The sequence below is a fragment of the Mauremys mutica genome, chromosome 8 (genome assembly GCF_020497125.1).
Source record: "Mauremys mutica isolate MM-2020 ecotype Southern chromosome 8, ASM2049712v1, whole genome shotgun sequence".
Lineage (NCBI taxonomy): Eukaryota > Metazoa > Chordata > Testudines > Geoemydidae > Mauremys > Mauremys mutica.
In genome coordinates, this window is record NC_059079.1 from 64,240,674 (window position 1) to 64,260,460 (window position 19,787).

Consider the following 19,787-nt stretch of genomic DNA (forward strand, 5'->3'; position numbering starts at 1 on the left):
GTGACTACACAAAGTGGAAGGCAGTAAAGCATCATCTCCTTCATATATCAACCCCATCACTGTCTGAAATAAACCCATGAAAAGCATAACCAGAAATGCCAACACTACACTCAGCACAAGTATTAATTAAATTGTGTCCCACTCTCTCCCTCACTCATCTTCCTGTAGCCTGATCAGGATGACCCGCTGTTACCACGTGTGGCCATACTTTAATGCTCCAAAATTCCTAAACACACTTGCTTTTCAAACACATTTCTGCCTTTCCATCTTGGCTTAAAGATTCAAAACTCCTGTTTAAAACTAATCTCCAAACACTTCCTCTCAAATACAAGGAAATCAGGGGCATGTTTGTATCCAGGCATTCCCAGACTGGAAAGGAATCTGTCCAGGGATTGGCTGTCTATTGAGGAGAGAAGATATGGGAGCTGTAAACCTTTTGGAATCTGAAAACTGCTTTTTAATTTAAGTGGAATGTCCCTTTGTTCCCAATTGTATGGACTTTAGGTGTTCAGGTGCAGTAACTGTTACCAGATGGACAGCGAAAAGTATCCCAAATGGGTGCTCAGAAAAACAACGCATTTTGGATTTCATTTTCTTAATAAAAACTTTCCTGTTTTGGGACTGCATCCTTTCCCAGGGACACTAGGGAGAAGGCAGTATCGCTATGGGAGAGGCAAGGCAGGGCTACTTCACAATGCTTTATTTTATTCTAAATCTATTGGGCCAGATCCCTAGATGGATGTAGCTGATGTATCTCCTTCGACTTCAATGGGTCCACACTGATATACATTAGCCAAAGATCTGGTCTGTTATATTTAAGAATGTTAAGGTCCCAATCCAGCAACATACTTAAGTAGATGCTTAACTTTAATCACATGAGCAGACCCATTGATTTCAGTGGGACTATTCGCATGCTTAAAGTTAAACACATGCTGATGCTTAAGTGCTTTGCTGGACCCAGATCTTTTCCTCGCTCTCGCTTTCCCCTACATTGCATGGAAACATATGCTGACCTGACAGACAGAGGTGCTGTGAAACTGTTCATGCATGTTTGAGCTCCTCAGAGAGAAGATGCTGTCAGTGCAAATTGTTGTTATTAATACACCTGTTCAATTAGGAGCTCAATTCCCTTTGGAATTCCATGGCAGTTGGGTGCCAAACTCCCATAGACATCTCTGAAAGTTCCAGCATAGGATACGTCTACACTGGGGAGGAAAAAGCCCACAGCAACAAGTCTCAGAGCCCAGGTCAGCTGACTGTGTGTTGCGGGACTCACACAACGGGGCTAAAAACATCAGTGTAGACATTCCCACCCAGGTTGGAGCCCAGGCTCTGAAACCCAGCAAGGGGGTGGCTTCTCAGAGCTGGGGCTTTAGCCGGAGCAGGAATGTCTACACTGCTGGTTTTAACGCTGTAGTGGGAACCTCATGAGCCAAATCAGTTGACCTGGGCTCTGCGGCTCGCTGCTGCCAGTTTTTGTTTTGTTTTTTTCAGTGTAGAGTTACCCTTAGAGTTGAATAATATGAAGCCAGGCATGGTACAGATTACAGGAAGCATCTGTGTCAAACTATTACAGGTCTGATTCTCTACTCCGGGACACCATGTTCATGCAGGTGCAACTCTACTGACATTAGTGAAGTTCCCTTGGTATAAAACCAGTGTAAATAGGCAAAGAATCAATCCTATTGCATGGTGGACGTAAGCCTCATTATAAGGCCAATGAGCGACATAAAGAGGAGAAAATAACTCCCCAGTGTTTTTGTTATGACCAGTTCAGCAGAAACAAAGCCACTGAGAAGAGGAAGGCATCTCAGGCCATGTTTTACATGGTCTTATTGCTCCAGCATCTTGGATAGTTCCCTACCTAGCTGGCCAAAGGTTTGACTACCCAGTATATAAACATATAGCTCCCTAAATGCTTTGGGGGACATCTGGAGCCACACCGCCACATTACTGCATCAAATGCTAAGGGTTCTGGTGGAACTAAAGGGCCCTGTACTCTCTGACAAAGCAGGAACAGTGATGCTGTTATGGAAGAAGTAATGAGGGAGCAAAGGGAAGGACAGTTTGCCGAGCAAGCTAGTTTGCATAAGGTGGAGCAGGGAGTAATGGGAGGAACCAAACTCCACCTTTGCCTGGGATGCCTTTGCACTGGTTTGCATTGGAATCTGGTGAGCAGGATAATAATGATCTTCCAGTGCTTTCCTGAAAGAAGCAACCAATCAATGAGTTCTTCAAGAAGTCTTCATGTTTATAAAGTGTGGCTCTTCCAAACTGGGGAAAATGGAAACCTAACCATGTTAGTTAGGTGACTAATCACGTAGGGCAACCAGTGACTCGGGAACAATGCATACTGGCAGCAGACATTTTGTGAACAAAGCCTAAGCTGAAATTGGTTCATGCTTAGAACTCATCCAACAATGCTGACGAGCAAACAAATATGTAAAAATTGCCACCCGTCTGTGGACAGTTCACAACAAGGGACTAAATCAATAAATAATTTGGTGGTGAATTGTTCATCCAGATCTAGGTCAATTTCACAAAACAGCAGAGGCTGGGCATGCCCATGACTAGCTGCATTGTGGCAGAACAATGGGTCAATTATGCACGTGGGAATAGGATTGTCATTGCATTTCTCTATTAATGCAGTGAGCATGGTTTTTATCTTGGTGGTGCTAAATCCTCAGTTCAATACTTGTGCTCTGGCTTCAGTGCAACAGGGTAGGTGCTTGACATGAGTGGTGCTAGTACAGCTGGTCCTTTGCTCAGCCATGTGAACCAATCACCTCTGGCCATAAAGGGATGGAGGAGGGGGAATATGCAGCGGCCGTTATTTATGGTAGGTCTCACTGGCAAAGCTTTGGAGCAGAAGAAGATGGCCAGTCAAGGAGGCTCCTTCTAAATCATGTGGAGTTTAAAGGGCTTTGAGGAATCCCAGTCCAGACCTGATGGACCTTGGACATCTGCTGTAGCAGCGTAATTTCTCTGTATCAAGGGCTCTACACACTGATGGTGAGCTCCCCAAGCTGAATAGATCCAGAGTTCCTATTTTCTTTTCCTAAAATTGATTTCAGTGAAGATTTGCTGATTTACACAAGATGGGGATGTGGTCCATTGACTTCAGTGGAGCTATGCCAGTGTATACCAGATGAGGCTCTGACCCTCTTTTTGCATTAAGTTGTCTGCGCAGAAGGGCTTCTATCAGCACTGGGCAGAGGGAAGCATTCAGTCTAGTCTCCACTTCCCTCCACGTTTCCTATCCAAACTTTGGAAGGTTTTCATCGGTTTGTTCCCCTCTGCAATGTGGAACAGAGGGAAACATTTGTATTAGAAAGACAGCTTCAAGAAAGGGGACAAATAGGTGAAGAAGGGGACCTGAAGCCATAGGCCCAGACTTCCAAAATCGATGTTGAATCTCTTTTTAAAAGGTCTGTTCTAGCTTAGCCAGAAGTTATGGGTTTTGATACAAGAATCACTGGGGGAAGTTCTCTGGCCAGTGTTCCAGAGGTGGTCAGACTAGATGATAAGGATGGTCTATTCTGGTCTCCAAATGTATTAATTTATATTAATCTATGAAAAATGTGTGTCTCAACTTTGATCCAAGTGTCCAGGATCTTGGTTTTTATCTCTCATCCAAATGATGCAGAGATCTAAATTAGGTGTGTTTAAAAAAAAGAAAAAGAAAAAAAAAGTAAATGCTGATGCTTTAGAAATATGAGTAATCTAGTTCCAGCATTTCACCTGTCTGATTCTCTCCCATTCTAGATGATCAGCTGAACTCAGAAGAGAAGAAGAAAAGAAAGCAGAGAAGAAACAGGACCACCTTCAACAGCAGTCAGCTCCAGGCATTGGAGAGAGTCTTTGAGAGGACACATTACCCAGATGCCTTTGTACGAGAAGACCTTGCACGCAGAGTCAACCTCACTGAAGCCAGAGTTCAGGTAAGTAATGCCAGAAGTCAATCTTCTGCCCATCTCATCCAAGTACTGTCAGCAAGCCATGGCTTTAGCATTCACTCAGCCAGCAGGATGGCTGCAGAGATAGAGGATTGTTAAAGAACATGGGCCTTAAAATCATTACAAGAATATAGATCTTACTGTCATTAAAGCTCTCAAACAACTAAATGCCATAGAGATCCTTCTGAAAAGCTCTATCATATTTAATAGGTGAAACATTAGGGTTTTCTAGAAATCAAACAGGACAATAACAATAATTTTATCACAGTAGAGCCCCAGAACCCCAGATTGGGATCAAGGCCCCATTGCGTTAGGTGTTGTACAAATCCATACAAAGACAAGGGCCAAAATTTTCAGAAGTGACTTAGAAGCCTATTTTCAAAAGTCTCACTTAAAGTCAATGGGATTTAGGCTCCTGGGTGCATGTTACTTTTGAAAATGGGAGCTTCTATGTCACTTAGGTACTCTTGAAAATTTCATCCTCAGTCCCTGCCCCCAAATCTATCTGAAAAATCCAAAGAATTTAATAGAGAATTTCACCCTGTAGAATTTTTCAGACAGATTATGGAATTCTATAGCAGGGAAAGAATTCACTAAATTCTGTAGGAAATGTGCCATGAAAGAAACACAACTGCAGATCTTATCTGCTTTAGCAATCAGAGACAACTCGGCAGGGGTTTGGAAGTGATGTCTATTTATGTAATCAGATTGACGACACAGGCAAAAATGCCAAGCCTTCTCCAAAGTGATCTGTATGGGTTATACACTGTAGACTGAGTTTCCTATGGAGGCATTACACCCAATATTTAATTATGGTGGCAAATGTATGCTATTTTGGGGGGTAGAGAAGAAGGTTCTGGATCATGATGAGGGAAACCTCAAAAGGTTGAAACTTTCGGGTCAGATCCCAAAGTTGAGTTGTGCATCATGGCTTTAGCCTTCTGGTCTTGCTAAGGTGCACTCCGTGTAGACCCAGTATGGCAAGCAAAGGTGGGTTTGAACCCCCCTTGTGCCCCTGTGCAAGATGAAGCAGCCTCAGGACTTGTGGCAGCAGTAACAGGCCCCAAAGGGCTATTATGTTGGATGGGAGCTGATGGAGTGCAGCATCAGTCTAACCATGTGCCGTTGCTTAGAGGTCCTGCAGAGAGGGAGGCAGAGAGAGCTGGTTATGCCAGCTTTGTGCACCCAAGGAGTCTCATCACACCACCAGAGTGCCACTAATGGTCCGCATCAGACCTAAAGATCCCCTTGACTTGTTCTGAACCTCAAGAGATTTCAAGATCAGGTAGGGAATCACAATAGGATAGATAAAAGCAGCAAAGGATAGGGTTCTTCATGGGGTTGCCAAGGCTTCCTGCTTCTGCTCAGGCTGGAAACACCCTGTGAGTGACCTTTCTTAATCCTTGCCAGAGCCCAGAAACACAGAGCTGTATGAAACTGAAAGTTACAAGGAAACAAATTGCTCACAGCCTTATCCAAGTGCCAGGAGACTTGGGTTCCACCAGAGGTTCTGATGAAGGGTTGAGTTAGATTTATTTAACCAGAATGGATGCACCCACTGCCCAGTGAGTATCCAGGCCTAGAGTGGCATTGCAGGGAACAGTCCACCTCCCAAACCTCTGTTCACATCAGTTGTCACCAGAGTTATAACAGCATAAACTCTCTCTTGTTCTTACATTGCTAGTTTAGCCGAGCAGGATTTCCCCAAGATGTGTGGAGGGTGAGAGTAAAGCCCTTGAGCAGTTTGAGAGCGCAAGAGTGGGACGGGTCAGGGAATGAATGAAATTAGCCTTTTAAATTCTGATGGTTCTTGGACTGAAGGGGAAGAGCTTCTGGATGTGTGCACGCGTGCGTGTGTGAGAGAGAGAACACCTGTGTGCATGTGCGTATATTTGTTCATTGATAGATTCAGAGTTTAAAGCCAGAAGGGACTGTTAGATCATCTAGTCTGACGTCCTGCACCACACAGGCCATTCAAATTCACCTAGTACCCCTGTACTAAGCTGAATAACTTGCACACACGTGCGTGAGTGTTTGTGTGTGCGCATACATATGTGTGTGCATGCATGGGCTAGCAGCAAAGGTAGGTGTGTTGTATTTTAGGGCAGGGCATGAGTACCAGGCATAGTCAGGGGAAGGGATCACCATGCATTAGGACAGCAGGGCAAATCCTAACATAAAAGCAGCCGCTTCTACAGCTCAGGGCAATGGACCAGCAGCAGCTTCCCAAGAATCCCCCTCATTCAGGAATGAGGTTCAAGCAGCCAGCAGCCTCTCCCAGAGCAGCCGTGATCTTAAAGGCCAGACAGGACATCTGCATCTTCACTGAGAGGATTCTTGGTGCTCAGGCACTGGGGTGGAGACATGAGGCCACCAGCATCATCCTGGGTTCTGGAATATCCAGAAGCAGGAGAGGTCCAGCTCATGAGCATCTCTCCTGTGGGTCCCAGCTTGGAAGTACATGACCCCCCACATGCTGCTGCTTCACCTTGGGTAGGGAAGATGATTAGCTGCTCAGGCGTAATGGAAGCTCCTCCTGCAAACACAGTGCATCAGTCCACTGCTGGTCCTTTCCTCACAACAGGGTTCTGGCTCTCCAGGCCACCATCACACCAGGGTGCCTGGGCCCCCGAGTATCTAATAATGCAGGGAGAGTAGCAGAACATCAATGGATCAGGTTATAATCTCTGGCCTGCCTGTCTTTCCCCCTCCTTCTAGGTGTGGTTTCAGAACCGAAGAGCAAAGTTCCGCAGGAACGAGAGAGCCATGCTGGCCAACAAGAATGCCTCCCTTCTCAAATCCTATTCAGGGGACGTGACTGCGGTGGAGCAGCCCATAGTACCTCGCCCAGCTCCAAGACCCACTGACTATCTCTCCTGGGGAACAGCCTCGCCTTACAGGTGAATGCATATCCCATCTCTAGGTGATCAGCCTCCTCTGGCCTTGTTCAGCCATCACCTTCAGAGCTCCTTCTTCATCTGACAGTGACGCTCACCGGGGAGCACCCTGTGAGAGCCATATCTTGGGCCAGATTTCCTGTTGCTCCTTTCCCACACCCAGGCTTTAAGTCACCTTTGTGCCTCCCTAATTCTGACCTGTGAGGCTTCCTGGCACAATTTAGAGCAGCCCCAGCACTGCTCTAAGTTGCACTGGCTTGTAACAACACCCTCTAGGCATTGCACAGCTGGAGCACATAGCATTCTGGCCAAACCTCTCCTGCCCTGGCCCATCCTCAACACATCCCCTATGCCTGGGGCTGCAAGTGGGGCTAGCATAGAACATTTATGTCAGCCTTGTGCCAGGCAAGAAACCCCCTTGCAACAGAGATTCTCTAGGGGGCTGTTTCTTGTCTCTTTGTGGCCCCTTTATGCAGTTCAGACAGCTTAAAGAAAGAATGGAGGGAGAAGGGAAAGGCGGAGCCGTTATATTTTGTGAGCTTGCTTAAATAAAGAATCAAATTTAATGCGACTAATTTCTGGCTTGTTTCATTTGAAATACAGCATCTAGAATAGATTAAATGGGGTCACCACAAGAACACCCACGTTGGTAAGGGGATGCTGATACAATAGTAGCCTTTGTTGAGCTCTTTAAGGACCTGGCCACTTTTGTTGTTAAAAAACTAGAACCGTTGTGCCCTGGGGTGGCTGGCAGGAGTGGAGAGGGAATGCCGAGTCTTTCCTCTGGGGGATGCTTGTTTGAACGCAGGTGTGGCACCAGTCTCTGAAAGAAGTCGCTTTCTGGTGGCAAATATGAGATTAGTGAGTGGTTCCTCTCTCTTGTTCCTAGTGCACAGGCATTAACTTGTTGTTGGCAGTCTCAGCAGAGAGGCCAAGAACTGACGTGACTCTTCCATCTCTAGGCAGGTTGGGAAAGTTCCAGGAACTTCCCGTACCCTGATCTAGCAATAGGCTCAGCTGGGTCGTCCCAGCATTGTCTGGTCAGCTCTAGGGCACAGGGGCAGGGCTGGGTAAGGAGACAACAAGACTCAGCTGTTGGGCCCCAGAGCACCAGCCTGAACCTGCTCAGTTCTGGGGCTTGCAAGCCGGCGAGTTCTCAAAGTCTCAGGTCTTTTATTTTAACTAGGACAAGACTAAGCCAAGGGGAAAACGTGAGCGGGCGAGGTTCATTGCTGCCATGGAAAGTGTTTTTCCTGGCACTGACGTGGTTGCTCTGGTAGGTCTGGTTGCTCCCACTCACACCCAAGGTGACTTGCCAATATTGGAAATACACAAACAGGGTAGCAAAACAGGGGCCCAGCTTCCCTCTCCGCTGAACCACATAGCAGAGGGAGCTTTCTGGAGCGGCGGAGGGAGGAAGTGATAAATACATTGCTAAAAGGAGCAGAGGCGGGCGTTCCTCTCCATGAGTGGAAGCCGGCCTGATAGCATGTTCTGGGAGCTACTGGGCCATGAGAAATGCTGCCAGTGTAAAATCAGAAAGGGAAAAATCTCCTTAGCATTTGCGCTTCATACAATTCACAGCCCTCGCCTCCCTTCTCTGGGCAGTCCCCAGCCAGCTGGGGCCTGCTCTCTGGGGGATGGAGGGAACTCAGGTTGTGCTGGCTTGTGGGGAGGGGTAGGTGGCTGGTGGATGTTTTTAGCACTGGCTTGAACTTAAATGAAAGGCCTGAGACTCTTGGCCGTTGCTCCATCCTGTCACAGCTCAATGTCAGCCCAGCTAAGCCACATCCCCTGTGCTGGCCTTAGAGAGCCGCACCCGATCAAAGGTCTCTGCTGCCCAAAGTCAATCAGGCCTATTCCTCGCAGCACTCATGCAACAAACAATCACTCACCACGTGGCATCCCCTGTATGATGGTACCTTTGCTCAGTGGTCCTCAACCACGTCCACACCACAACCTCACGTTAGAATAAAGAGGGAGTTAGGACGCCCCCTCTGTACAGACAAGGAGTGTGGTCTGGTCATGACACTAGATGAACTCAATGAACCCACTTTTTTGCCCTGTACACTGGGGCCAGGCCTTGCCCTCTCGTGTTTACCTGCCTGGCTGGCAAAGCCCCTTCCCATGGGGGTTAGCTCCCAGCATGCATCCTGGCTTGGGGGCTTTGCCCGCAGTGTTGCTTGCTGGGGAGGAGTGGGGTGGTGAGACGGTCCAGGAGAGATGAGTGCAGATGGCCGCTCCCTTCCCACCCCCTATAGCTGTTATGGTCACGGTAACAGGGATCTGTTGAACTCACGTGGCTCATTTCTACCTCTCACACTTTTAAAAATAGATCCTCGTCCCTCCCAAGATGTTGTTTACACGAGGGGCTTCATAATGGATTCTAGAAGACACTGCAAAGGTAACTTCCAGGGGGCAGGGGGCATTCTGTATGGGCTGTATGGGGCGGAGGCAGCACGGTCACTGGAAAGGCAAGGAGGAGACTGCCAGCTGGCTAGGCTGGTCTGGGCTGCTGTAGAGAGGAGGGACTGAAGTGGGCTCAAACGCGAGCCATGCCAGGCCCTGGCAGTGAGCACAGAAGGGACGGCAGCAGGAGGAAACTGTCAGGCTCATGGATTAGGTGGGTGGGCCTAGGCCAGATGCAGTGTTTAGAGGGGTGCCCCATGCTGCTCCAGGTCCGTGTGGATGGGTGTGCTCCCCCCTCTAGGTCACAGTGTTTAGGGGTGTTCTGTCCTTTACAGGCCATTGTTTATAAGGGTTCCCCTACACTGAGTCAACTCATAGAGGTTCCCCCTCCCACCATATGACAGTTGATAGGGAGACCCCTTTCCTTTCAGGGTCACAGTTCATAGGGCTGCCCTCTCCCCTTCAGGGTTGCAGTGTGTACACAAAGTCTTATGGCTGGCCCAGAAATACATGGCAAGCATGTGGCCTACAGAGTGCTCAGTGATTTTGGGGTCCAGCTCTGTCAGCACCCACTCCCAGCACACCCCTACATCCTCCAGCTTCCTGCTGTGACCCCCTAGTTTGCTGTGACATGGAGAGCTGGACTCCCAAGTTCATCTTTCAAAGACAAGCAGCCCTGTTCCAACCTGCCCACCCCCGATCACTGATCTTCCCCTTCTCTGCGCCCCCAGCGACAAGCCCCTCTGCGGGCTACTTGGGCTACTGAAGCCCAGGTGTCTTAGTTAGCACAGAGTCCCGCAGAACACAGAGCTATGCCTTGTGCTCTGGGGCCATCCCTTCTGCAGGTGCTAGAGCTCTGCTGGGTGGAGTACAGGCCCAAGGCAGGATGGCAGAGCAGGGGAAACCTGTGGTCTCTGCTGCTCACACCTGCAGGCAGTGGCCATGGGCAGATGTAAGGCGAGCAAAGATGGGAGATCCACAAAGATGATTTGCTTTCCCCGAGGTAGGCGTGCTAAGGGCTAACGGCTTCCTTCCCACACCGCCCTGCCCTTCACCAGCAGCAGAGCCCATGAGACAGAGGCTGGCATGATCACAAGAAAGCCCTATAGGGGGCTTTCTTCTGGGAGGAAAAAACTCTCATCACCTAGCCCCCCCTCCCAGCATCTCTGCCAGAGCTGCCTTGCTATTGGGAGATGCAGGAAAGATGCACGTGTGCAATTACTTCAGTGGGTCTTGGAAACACCCGATTGAGTTTTAAATACCCTTGTTTCTATTCTATTCTGAAAAATAGGTTAATGGGCTGCTGTCAACTCTTGTGCCATCCTATAATGGAGAAAGGGAAGACCCAGGAGCTTATAAACTTCATTGTGCTTAACCACACCACATATCGCTGAACTTTGAGGTGGTTTGCAACCATTAGCTCACCCCGTCTCACAGCACTCCTGTTAGCTAGGGATGTATTATTCCCATTTAGGAGACAGGCAAAGTGAAGCAGAGAGATTAAGGGCCAGATCCTTAAAAGTATTTTGGCCCCACTGGAATCAAATGACTTGGCCAAGGCCTCAGAGAAACACAGTAGCAGAGTCAAAATTAGAACTAAGTTGGTCTTTGCTTCAAATTCTGTGTCCTGGCCTCTTGGCACCATTTTACAATGTATGCAAACAAAGCTTATTAATGTTGGTGGGAGTTAAATGTAACATTCCTATTTTGGAACCAAAAGAAGACAGCAGTGGGAGTATTTAAACTATTGATCTTTTATAGGCAAATTGCTCTCCTGTGTGTACTCTGTTCTCTGCACCCCTCAAAATTCAGTCAGTTGCTAGTCATATTCTGGAGTGGATTAAGAAATTCACTGGAATAGAGTTGCACAAACTATGAAGCAGACTATGAAGTAGTTTACTGGGCTGGAGTCGCTATAGTACAATATAAGTAAGTGAAAGAGAGATCCAGCCCCAGGGTCCCAAGTTTTATAATAACCTCTTAGCATGACTATCCTAGTATTCTACAGTAATGGGCCAAGATGCTGCAAGGACATTGTTGTTAGCTGTTGTGTTTGGGACCATTGTAGAGCCCTGCAGCATTAGAGCTTGTGAATTTCAGATGAATCTTTTTTTCGGTGAAGAATGCAGATATGGCAACATCAAAATATTTTGCAAATTCAGTGAGTTGTTTTGGCTGGAAAAAACCCTAACAAAATATTACCCCCAAATTGATTTTTTTTATCTTGAAACAACTTTTTGCTTCAAAATTTCCTTTCATTTAATGAAAAAACAATTGAAAATGCTTGAAACTGAAACGAAACATTTCATTTCGGGTTGAAGGAAACTTTTTTTTTCTTTTACTTTTCAATTTTCTGAAATTTTTGAAAAATGGTTTTGGGTAGACTCAAAATGAAATTTTAATTTATTTTTTTATATATATATTTTTTGGTTTTTGACTTGCCGGTGAACCGACAAATTGGTTATTCACACAGCTCTGTGCTGCATTTTACAGAATCATAGAAATGTATCGCTGGAAGGGACCGTGAGAGGTCATCTAGTCCGGACCCCTATGCTGAGGCAAGATCAAGTATACCTAGTCCATCCCTGACAGGTGTTTGTTCTTTTGTATAATGACTGCTGTTGAGGTAGAATGTGTCTAGAGTGGAAAATTTAGTCTCCCCTCAAATTCTCCTATCCCAAGTTATTGTTGAGAGACCTTTGACCACCTGTTTATTATAATTCATGGTGTAGACAGGACGGTTAGCACTGAAGCCAAACCAGCCTCTACCAGGAGCCACTGTAACAAAAAGGCTGAGGCCTGGCCTACACCTAAAACTTATGTCAATCTAGCTACGTCGCTCAGGGCTGTGAAAAATTTCATGGCCCCCAACCCACATGGTAGGTGCAGCAAAGCTGATTTTAGAATTCTTCTGTCAACTTAGCTTCCACATCTCAGAGAGGTGGATTATCTACATCGATGGGAAAAACCCTTCTGTTGATGTAGGAAGCATCTACGGTCCAGTGGCACTGCTGTAGCACCGTTGCTGTGCTGCGGTTGTGTAGATGGAGCTTTTCAAAGGAGTTTAAAGGAATTAGATGCCCAAAACCCATTGAACTGGCATCTATTCAGGATTTATGTCTAGCCATTTCCTGGTGAGGGGAGATGAAATTTCGCCAGATCTGTCATATAGTTGTGCATATGAAGTTGGGATTTTTAACTGAATGAAAAACAGAAACCTTGAGTTGTGCTACTAAACGCTACAGTATTTTTCCATTCTCCAAGCAGACTCTTCCTGTTTGGGATTCTGGGTCGTGTAATTATTATTCACTATCTGTATTGTGGTAACTCCTCCAGGACCCAGTAAAAGATCTGGGCCCCATTGTGCTGGGTGCTGTATACCAGTATAATGAAAATATGGTTCCATACATCTTACAATCAATGTATAAGACAAGACGAGAGACAAGTACAACCCAGCAACAGGCTCTTTCCTGTAGTAAGAAGTACTATAATAAAAATGACCACTAGAGGGCTTTCAAAACTTTGAGGATGACATTCACTTCTATGCAGAGAGCCAGCACAAGGATCAGGTGGGCTGGGGTGCAGGGCAGAAGGGTAGGACAGAGAAAGGGGAGATATTGAGACTCAACATGGGGTAGGAGGGATGGCAGTTGGCTCCAGGCTGGGAAGAAGGATCCTGGGGGATCCTATCTGCTCCTGGGCCCATTCCAGACCCTCCAGATCCCACTCTCTGCTCCCCAGCCCAAGCCTGGGTGCCACTCCAGCTTCTGCAGGTCCCCTCCATCACTCCCCCAGCTGTACACAAGTTTACATGGGAGCAGAGCTCCCAGCATATTTCCATTGCAGGGATGCTAGGCCTTCCTACACTGCTCCCCCCTACCCGCCCACCAGGTTTGCACCCATCCCCAGGCCCAGACACCACTTAAGTCTCAATATAAAATGTATTTTAAGGATGTAAGTGGTGCATGGCCTTTTGCGCAGGGGTTAGGGTGACCAGACAGCAAGTGTGAAAAATTGGGACAGGGGTTGGGGGTAATAGGTGCTTATAGAAGAAAATGCCCTAAATATCGGGACTGTCCCTATAAAAAGGGGCATCTGGTCTCCCTAGCAGGGGTGTATCCCAGCCTATTAGCATGAATTACATTACAATATTTAGATACAGCTAAAAATCACAGAAAACTGGGATCAGCCTTGACAAAATCCCAAACCGAATTGATTTCCTGATACTTCTCAATTGTCTGCAGTACACATGAGAAATGTAGCCTGTCAAACTATTGGGATTCTTTTAAAACTTGTGTCACTCATTCAGTGCACTTTATTTCCTCGGGGTCTTTAAATCAGCATCGGGCAATCATTGCAAGTTCCCCAGTTCAGATTGAGCTTTTATCTGAATGACCCATACTTGTTGTTCCTGAAATGTCTAGACTGCAATCATGGGATACGACTGCAGCTTGAGCTGATGTATCCGAGTCTGCCTTAATTTGGCTAGCTCAGGTATTGGAGCAGTGAAGCTGTGGCAGCACGAACTAGTCCTGGAAGTGATTACTCCAGGTTCCAGGCAGGATCAGATACGCTGCAGCAGCGTGGGCTATCTGATCCTGCCTGGAACCCGGGGTAATCACTTCCAGGGATAGTCCATGCTGCCACAGCTTCCCTGTTCTGGGACCCGAGCTAGCCAGATTCAAGCTAACTTGGGTATGTTGGCTTGAGGAGTGTAGGTATACCCTTAGATTGCAAGCCCTGTGGGACACAGACCATCCTTTTGTTCTGTGTTTGTACAGCACCTAGCACAATGGTGTCCTGGTCCATGACTGCAGTTCTTTGGCGTTACCACAATACCAATAAATATTAATAATAAATTTAACCAAACATTATTGAGCCTCAGGAAAGCTTCAGGGTTGAAGGTTTAAATTTACAATACAGGACAAAGGTGCAGGTGGGTTTGTATTTTATTCAAAGCTGTTCATCCTTAATGCTGTTTTGACCTCTTCCCCACATTATTTCCCTGCGTCAGGCTGGATATCTTTCCCATCCACAAAGTTAATATGAGTCGAAAGCAGTTTGAGCATTTCTAATAAAGACAGTTTGGAATCCTCTTGATTACAGTAGGTTTTGAATTGGGCCTTATTAGAGATGACTGTTAGATCATGTATGTGCTGTCCAGTGATGCTTAGTGGCAGCTACTGTCACACTCTGTAACACCTTGTGCATTTGTTCTCCAATCGGTGCTAGACATCTCAGGTTACAGCCGTACAGTGGCTGCAAAGGGATATGCCACATCCATGTTCACAATTACCGATCAGCCGTTAAACAGGAAAAGGGACAACAGAGAAAATGGAGCAGGGCCATGGGAGTAAAGTGTCCCAATAGGAATGCTGCTGAGGTTTTATCCGGTGATAAAAGTCCATCTTATCCCACAGCCAGGGGCGGCTCCAGGCACCAGCACGCCAAGCGCATGCCTGGGGTGGCAAATCACGGGAGGAGGACTGCCGGTCGCTGTGAGGGCAGCAGTCAGGCAGCCTTTGGCGGCTCGCCTGTGGGAGGTCCGCTGGTCCCATGGCTTCAGCGGCAATTCAGCGGTGGGGATGCCGATGGCGCAGCACCGGCGGATCTCCCGCAGGCATGCCGCCGAATCCACATTACCAGTGGACCCGCGCTGCCGAAAGCCGCCTGACTGCCGTGCTTGGGGTGGCAAAAAACATAGAGCTGCCCCTGCCCACAGCCCCACCAAAAGTACAAAGGAAGTATTTAGAAAACAAATGTCTGAATGGATGTGCTGAGTCAAATAATTCCTGTATTCTAGGAGATGGTGTTCCCTAAAGCTAAGGCATGGCACTGCTACCGTGCCCGTTTCTAGGCTGGGCAGCGAGAAATGCAAGTGTTCATGATCTGTTCTTTCTGTTTCTTGATGGCGTTTGGTACAAAGCTCAGTTTTCGCTCCTTGGCCAGGCCACTCAGGTGATGTAACAATGAATGCTAGTGACTGACAAAACTTGGCTGGGACACAAGTGACAGAAAACTGCTTGCCATTCCATACAGGAAGTGGCGGCACGGTCCATCTGGGTCTTTGTGGCAAAATGGACTTTCCTGAGTTTATTTTCCTGTGAAATGTGTCTGGTAGCTGCTTGGCCTGGAATAGGGTCTGTCATAGGTTTATTCCCCACTTTGAACTTTAGCGTTCACAAGATGGGGACCTGCATGGACTCCTCTAAACTAAAATCCTAGTTTAGATCTGGTTCTCGCTGCCACCAGTCAAGTTTTAAGTGTCTGACAAAACTCCCTGTTCCCCCAAAAACTTCCCCTGGGGAACACAGATCCAAACACCTTGAATCTCAACACAAAGGGAAATAATCCATTTCCCTCCTCCCCTCTCCTAGTGTTTAGGAGAGAGACCTTGATTCAAACTCCTTGAATCAAACAAAGAGGGATTCACTTTTTCCCCCTCCCCTTCCCCTGAAAATCCAAACAAGGGAAGAAATCAATCAAGTTCTAAAAAAGAAAAGATTTTATTAAAGAAAGGGGAAAAAAAGTACGCTATCTCTGTATTACCAGGATGGAACAATACACAGGGTCTAACTTATAAACCTGGAGAGATTTCTCCCTCCCCCTTTCTTTCTCAGTAAAAGCAAAGTAACAGCAACAGAAATAAAGATATTCCTTGAGCAAAACACACAATTGCAAATACAGAAAGTAACTCAAAAGACTAATCCGCCTTTTTAACTAATACTCACTATATTGAATAGAAGAGGCTATTTCAGGAAACTTGGAGAACTTGAAGGATATGACTGGCCTCTCTTAAATCCAAAAAGAGACTCAGTCCAAAACAAAGGACACAGACAAAGGCTTCCCTCCACAGAGATTTGAAATTATCCTGTCCCTTGATTGGTCCTCTGGTCAGGTGTTCATTAGGTTACTGAGCTTGTTAACCCTTTACAGGTAAAAGAGACTTTAACCCTTAACTATCTGTTTATGACAGGGTCCGTTCTGGATCATCTGAAAGTTTCTGTCTCAAGCAGCAAATATAACTGAACTGCATGTAAAATTCTAAGGGTACAGCTCTGACTTGTGCAGCCACTTAGAAATATCACCAGCAACTTGGAATATGTGCAACACACTGGCAAAACCTTTGCTCCCTTACCTGTAGTAAACCCCCAATTTTTCCCAAGGTAGACTTGCCATTAGAAAGAATCTCCAACCATAGAAATCAGAGGTGGAAAAGGGCTGTGTCTAGTCTATCTTCCTGCTAATGCAGGCGTGTTCCTTCCAGTATATTCCAGAGCCAGGACCTCGGACCTGAGCACCCCTGAACTTTCACAAAGGTTGGCTCCATATGTGAGCTTTGCATCTGGTGACTATTTGTAGTACATTCTCATGTACTTTGGTTGTTGTGGGCCTGGTTCATAATCCTTTGACTTCAGCTGGCTTTGGATCAGCCTGTAGTCTGGGACATGTCGTTAGATAGGGTGACCCATCAGTGCGCTAAAAGAGAAATTACTAAAATGTCCAGTCATGGTAAGGAATGTTGCACCCAGTAACTGAAACATTATACATCATGATGTATGCCCATGTCAGCACCCACTCATCTAGCGACTGTTTCCCGAGTTCAGTGCAGCCCTGATTTGCAGCTGGATTCTGATTTTGTTTTTCTTTCTTTTTTCCTCTTCTCTCCACCCCAACAGCGCCATGGCTACTTATTCTGCTACGTGTACCAATGCTAGCCCTGCCCAGGGCATGAACATGGCCAACAGCATTGCCAACCTGAGACTGAAAGCAAAGGAATATAGTTTACAGAGGAACCAAGTACCGACAGTCAATTAAACACTGTCTCAAAGAAAAAGTAAAGCAAAATGACACCTGTCCTGCTTAGCAGTTTGCTCATGCTGAAAAAGTAAACCCTGAACTGACTATTGGGACAAAAGCAGGAGAAAAATGAACTGCAAATTAGTTATGATGTTCCTCTTTCATTGTGGGATAATGCCACCACTTTGTGTCAGGTTTATCGCTTCTGCTCAGTATACTATGAGCTTCTTCAGTTAAGGACAATTCCATCCTTGTTTATTTTATACGTGACTGCAAAAGAAACCCTATCAATCCAACCTTTGAACTTCTCCCCTAGACTTTCCTGAGGTTCAGCACTGGGTCCCTCACCTCCTATGCCCCAGTTCACTCTAGAAAAGGGAATTCCGAAGCCAAAGCCCTCTCCATTGTATCTGGATGAGATCGAAGTCTCCTTCCATCGCTCCAGACCAAGGCTGCAGCTGCAAAGTCATTATCATTAGCCTCTGAGGAGGCTTTATGAGCAACACGGTGGGTTCCTCTCATCCAGTTGCCTGGAATGTTCATCGTTTCATTCACACCCATCTTGAGTTTAGAACTTATTCGCCTCTTTCTGATTATTTCTGGCCCAGCCTCTTTGAAAAGCCAAAGAAGAGAAAATCCTTCTCAAGCTAGAGTGCGTGTCTGCATGGGGGAGATTGCTCGGGAGCTCAAAGATTAGGACTTTGCCTTACGCTTCTTTCTATGCCTTATGTTTTGTGCCACAGGTAAAGGTGTTGTCCAAACGCATTTGTTTTATATATACTGTATATATTTATATATATAAGATATACATACAAGCTTGGTTGGTGTTTTTTATTAAACAAAATAAAAATACATTGCAAACGTTCAGTATGTGTGTGCTCCAGCCAAGTTCCTATAGAGACAGATACATATCAGAGTGCCAGATTCCCATTTATGGTCGTATGCTGCCCTCAATCATAGCAATAATAAATAGCTTACACTTAGAACATTTCATCTCACAGAAGGCCACAGCACATTACAAGCTGTCGGCCAAATCCCCATGTCTTTAGTCAGGCAAAACTCAGGATCCAGTTGATCCAAATCAGGAGGTCAATATTCAGGGCTAGATCATCTCTTCCTATGGGAAAACCCATCCGACGTGGCTCTGGGGGAAGAAATATTGTGAAGTTCCCTTTATGGAGTGAGTAAGGTTTGCTCCTGCAGAGAAGTGAGGACTCTGGCCCTCCAGCACTTCAGATCCAGTCAGATCTTGGGAAATTCACCGAAGACACAGGACCATCCACTGGGTGCGGTGCCAAGCGATAGAGGGGATTCTCCCACCATGAAGGGATTACACACCAAGGTAAAACAGCAGGGGCCAGCAGTGCTTTTTCCCCTGAAATGTCCTCCCCCTTCTGAGACTCAGATAGGGATGAGATTCCTATCAGATCCCCTTCTGTACTTCCCCCCACACTGTGTGGGTATAGAGAGAGGAGGGACAACATTATGAAGCTGCAAAGAATCCTGTGGCACCTTATAGACTAACAGATGTTTTGGAGCATGGGCTTTCGTGGGTGAATACCCACTTCGTCAGATGCGTTGACTATTTTCCACTACATGCATCCAACGAAGTGGGTATTCACCCACGAAAGCTCATGCTCCAAAACGTCTGTTAGTTAATAAGGTGCCACAGGATTCTTTGCTGCTTTTACAGATCCAGACTAACACGGCTACCCCTCTGATATTATGAAGCTGTCTTGGATGTGTGCCTGGAAAATTTCCCCCCCGTCCATACATCCTGAGGGAAAGATGATCCCCTTGTGCTTTTACTGCTGCCAGTGGGAGTACTCCTGAGTGAAATCAGAGGGCCTGCTCCTGCCAGCCTTTCTCACGCCAAGTAGCACTTACGCACAGAAGTAGAGCCATTGAGGGCCAGGTGCTGAGACCACTGCTCACGCTGAGTAGAACTTTGCTCCTTGAATGGCCCCACTGAAGTCAATGGACTGTTCAAGGTATTACTCGATGTGAGTAAGCATTGGGCACTGATCTGATGATTATATATACACAGAGCATTTCCCAAACACTACCATAGATCTATATCTAGGTGTTGAAACAGGCACCTTTTGGCTGGAATATGGCTTTGGTCTGGCAATAGGCCCCACCATTCTAAAACCAGGCACAACCATTTAAAATGAAGGTGAGATGTTACGTAGGCAGAATATAAATTAGAATTTAGCCCGAGCATCGGGCTTAACACTTGCAAAAAGCATATGAACCAAGGGCCAGATCCTCTGCTGGTCTAAACGGGTGTCGCTCCACTGACTGCAGTGCTGGGCTGATTTGTATGAGGTGATGAGCATGCATCCCCCATGCAGCCGGGATTTTGGTTGTATCTAAAAGACGGCGTGTCTGTGCGCTCTGGCGTGGATTCATTCAGGACTGAATCCAAGGGATGAGCGCCTTCTGCTGAGTCACCAACACCAGGGTGCAACTGTGCTGCCCAACCTTACAGGCCGGTCCATTTAGGAGTCCACATGCCATGCCGGACAGATAGACTTGCCTTCCCTCCCTCCGACTTGAGTAGAATTTGCCCTTCAAAACAGATCAACTTTTTAAGCAGATTGGCCCACCCCTCTAGTTCTCTATCTAACTCTGCTTAGCTTCTGAGCTCTAGCTGGCAGGGTCACATGCAGTTGCGGATGTCCCTTAGAGTTCTGTGCATGGCATGAAGATGTCATAATACAGC

At 46.6% G+C, this 19,787-nt stretch overlaps 1 protein-coding gene across 4 annotated transcripts in view; it reads left to right on the top strand.

Moving 5' to 3' along the window:
- PRRX1 (paired related homeobox 1) overlaps positions 1 to 17,819 on the top strand; it is an 84,528-nt gene extending 66,709 nt beyond the window's left edge. For 3 of the 4 annotated variants that reach the window (XM_045026340.1, XM_045026342.1, XM_045026341.1), the window contains exons 3-5: positions 3,766 to 3,941; positions 6,675 to 6,856; positions 16,942 to 17,819. In XM_045026340.1, the coding sequence (XP_044882275.1) occupies positions 3,766 to 3,941; positions 6,675 to 6,856; positions 16,942 to 17,080 (497 nt within the window). In that variant the 3' untranslated portion in view covers positions 17,081 to 17,819. Of the gene's footprint in view, positions 1 to 3,765; positions 3,942 to 6,674; positions 6,857 to 9,188; positions 9,258 to 16,941 lie in introns of all 4 variants that reach the window. The other variant, XM_045026343.1, reaches the window with a different exon arrangement.
- Positions 17,820 to 19,787: the final 1,968 nt, after the last annotated feature.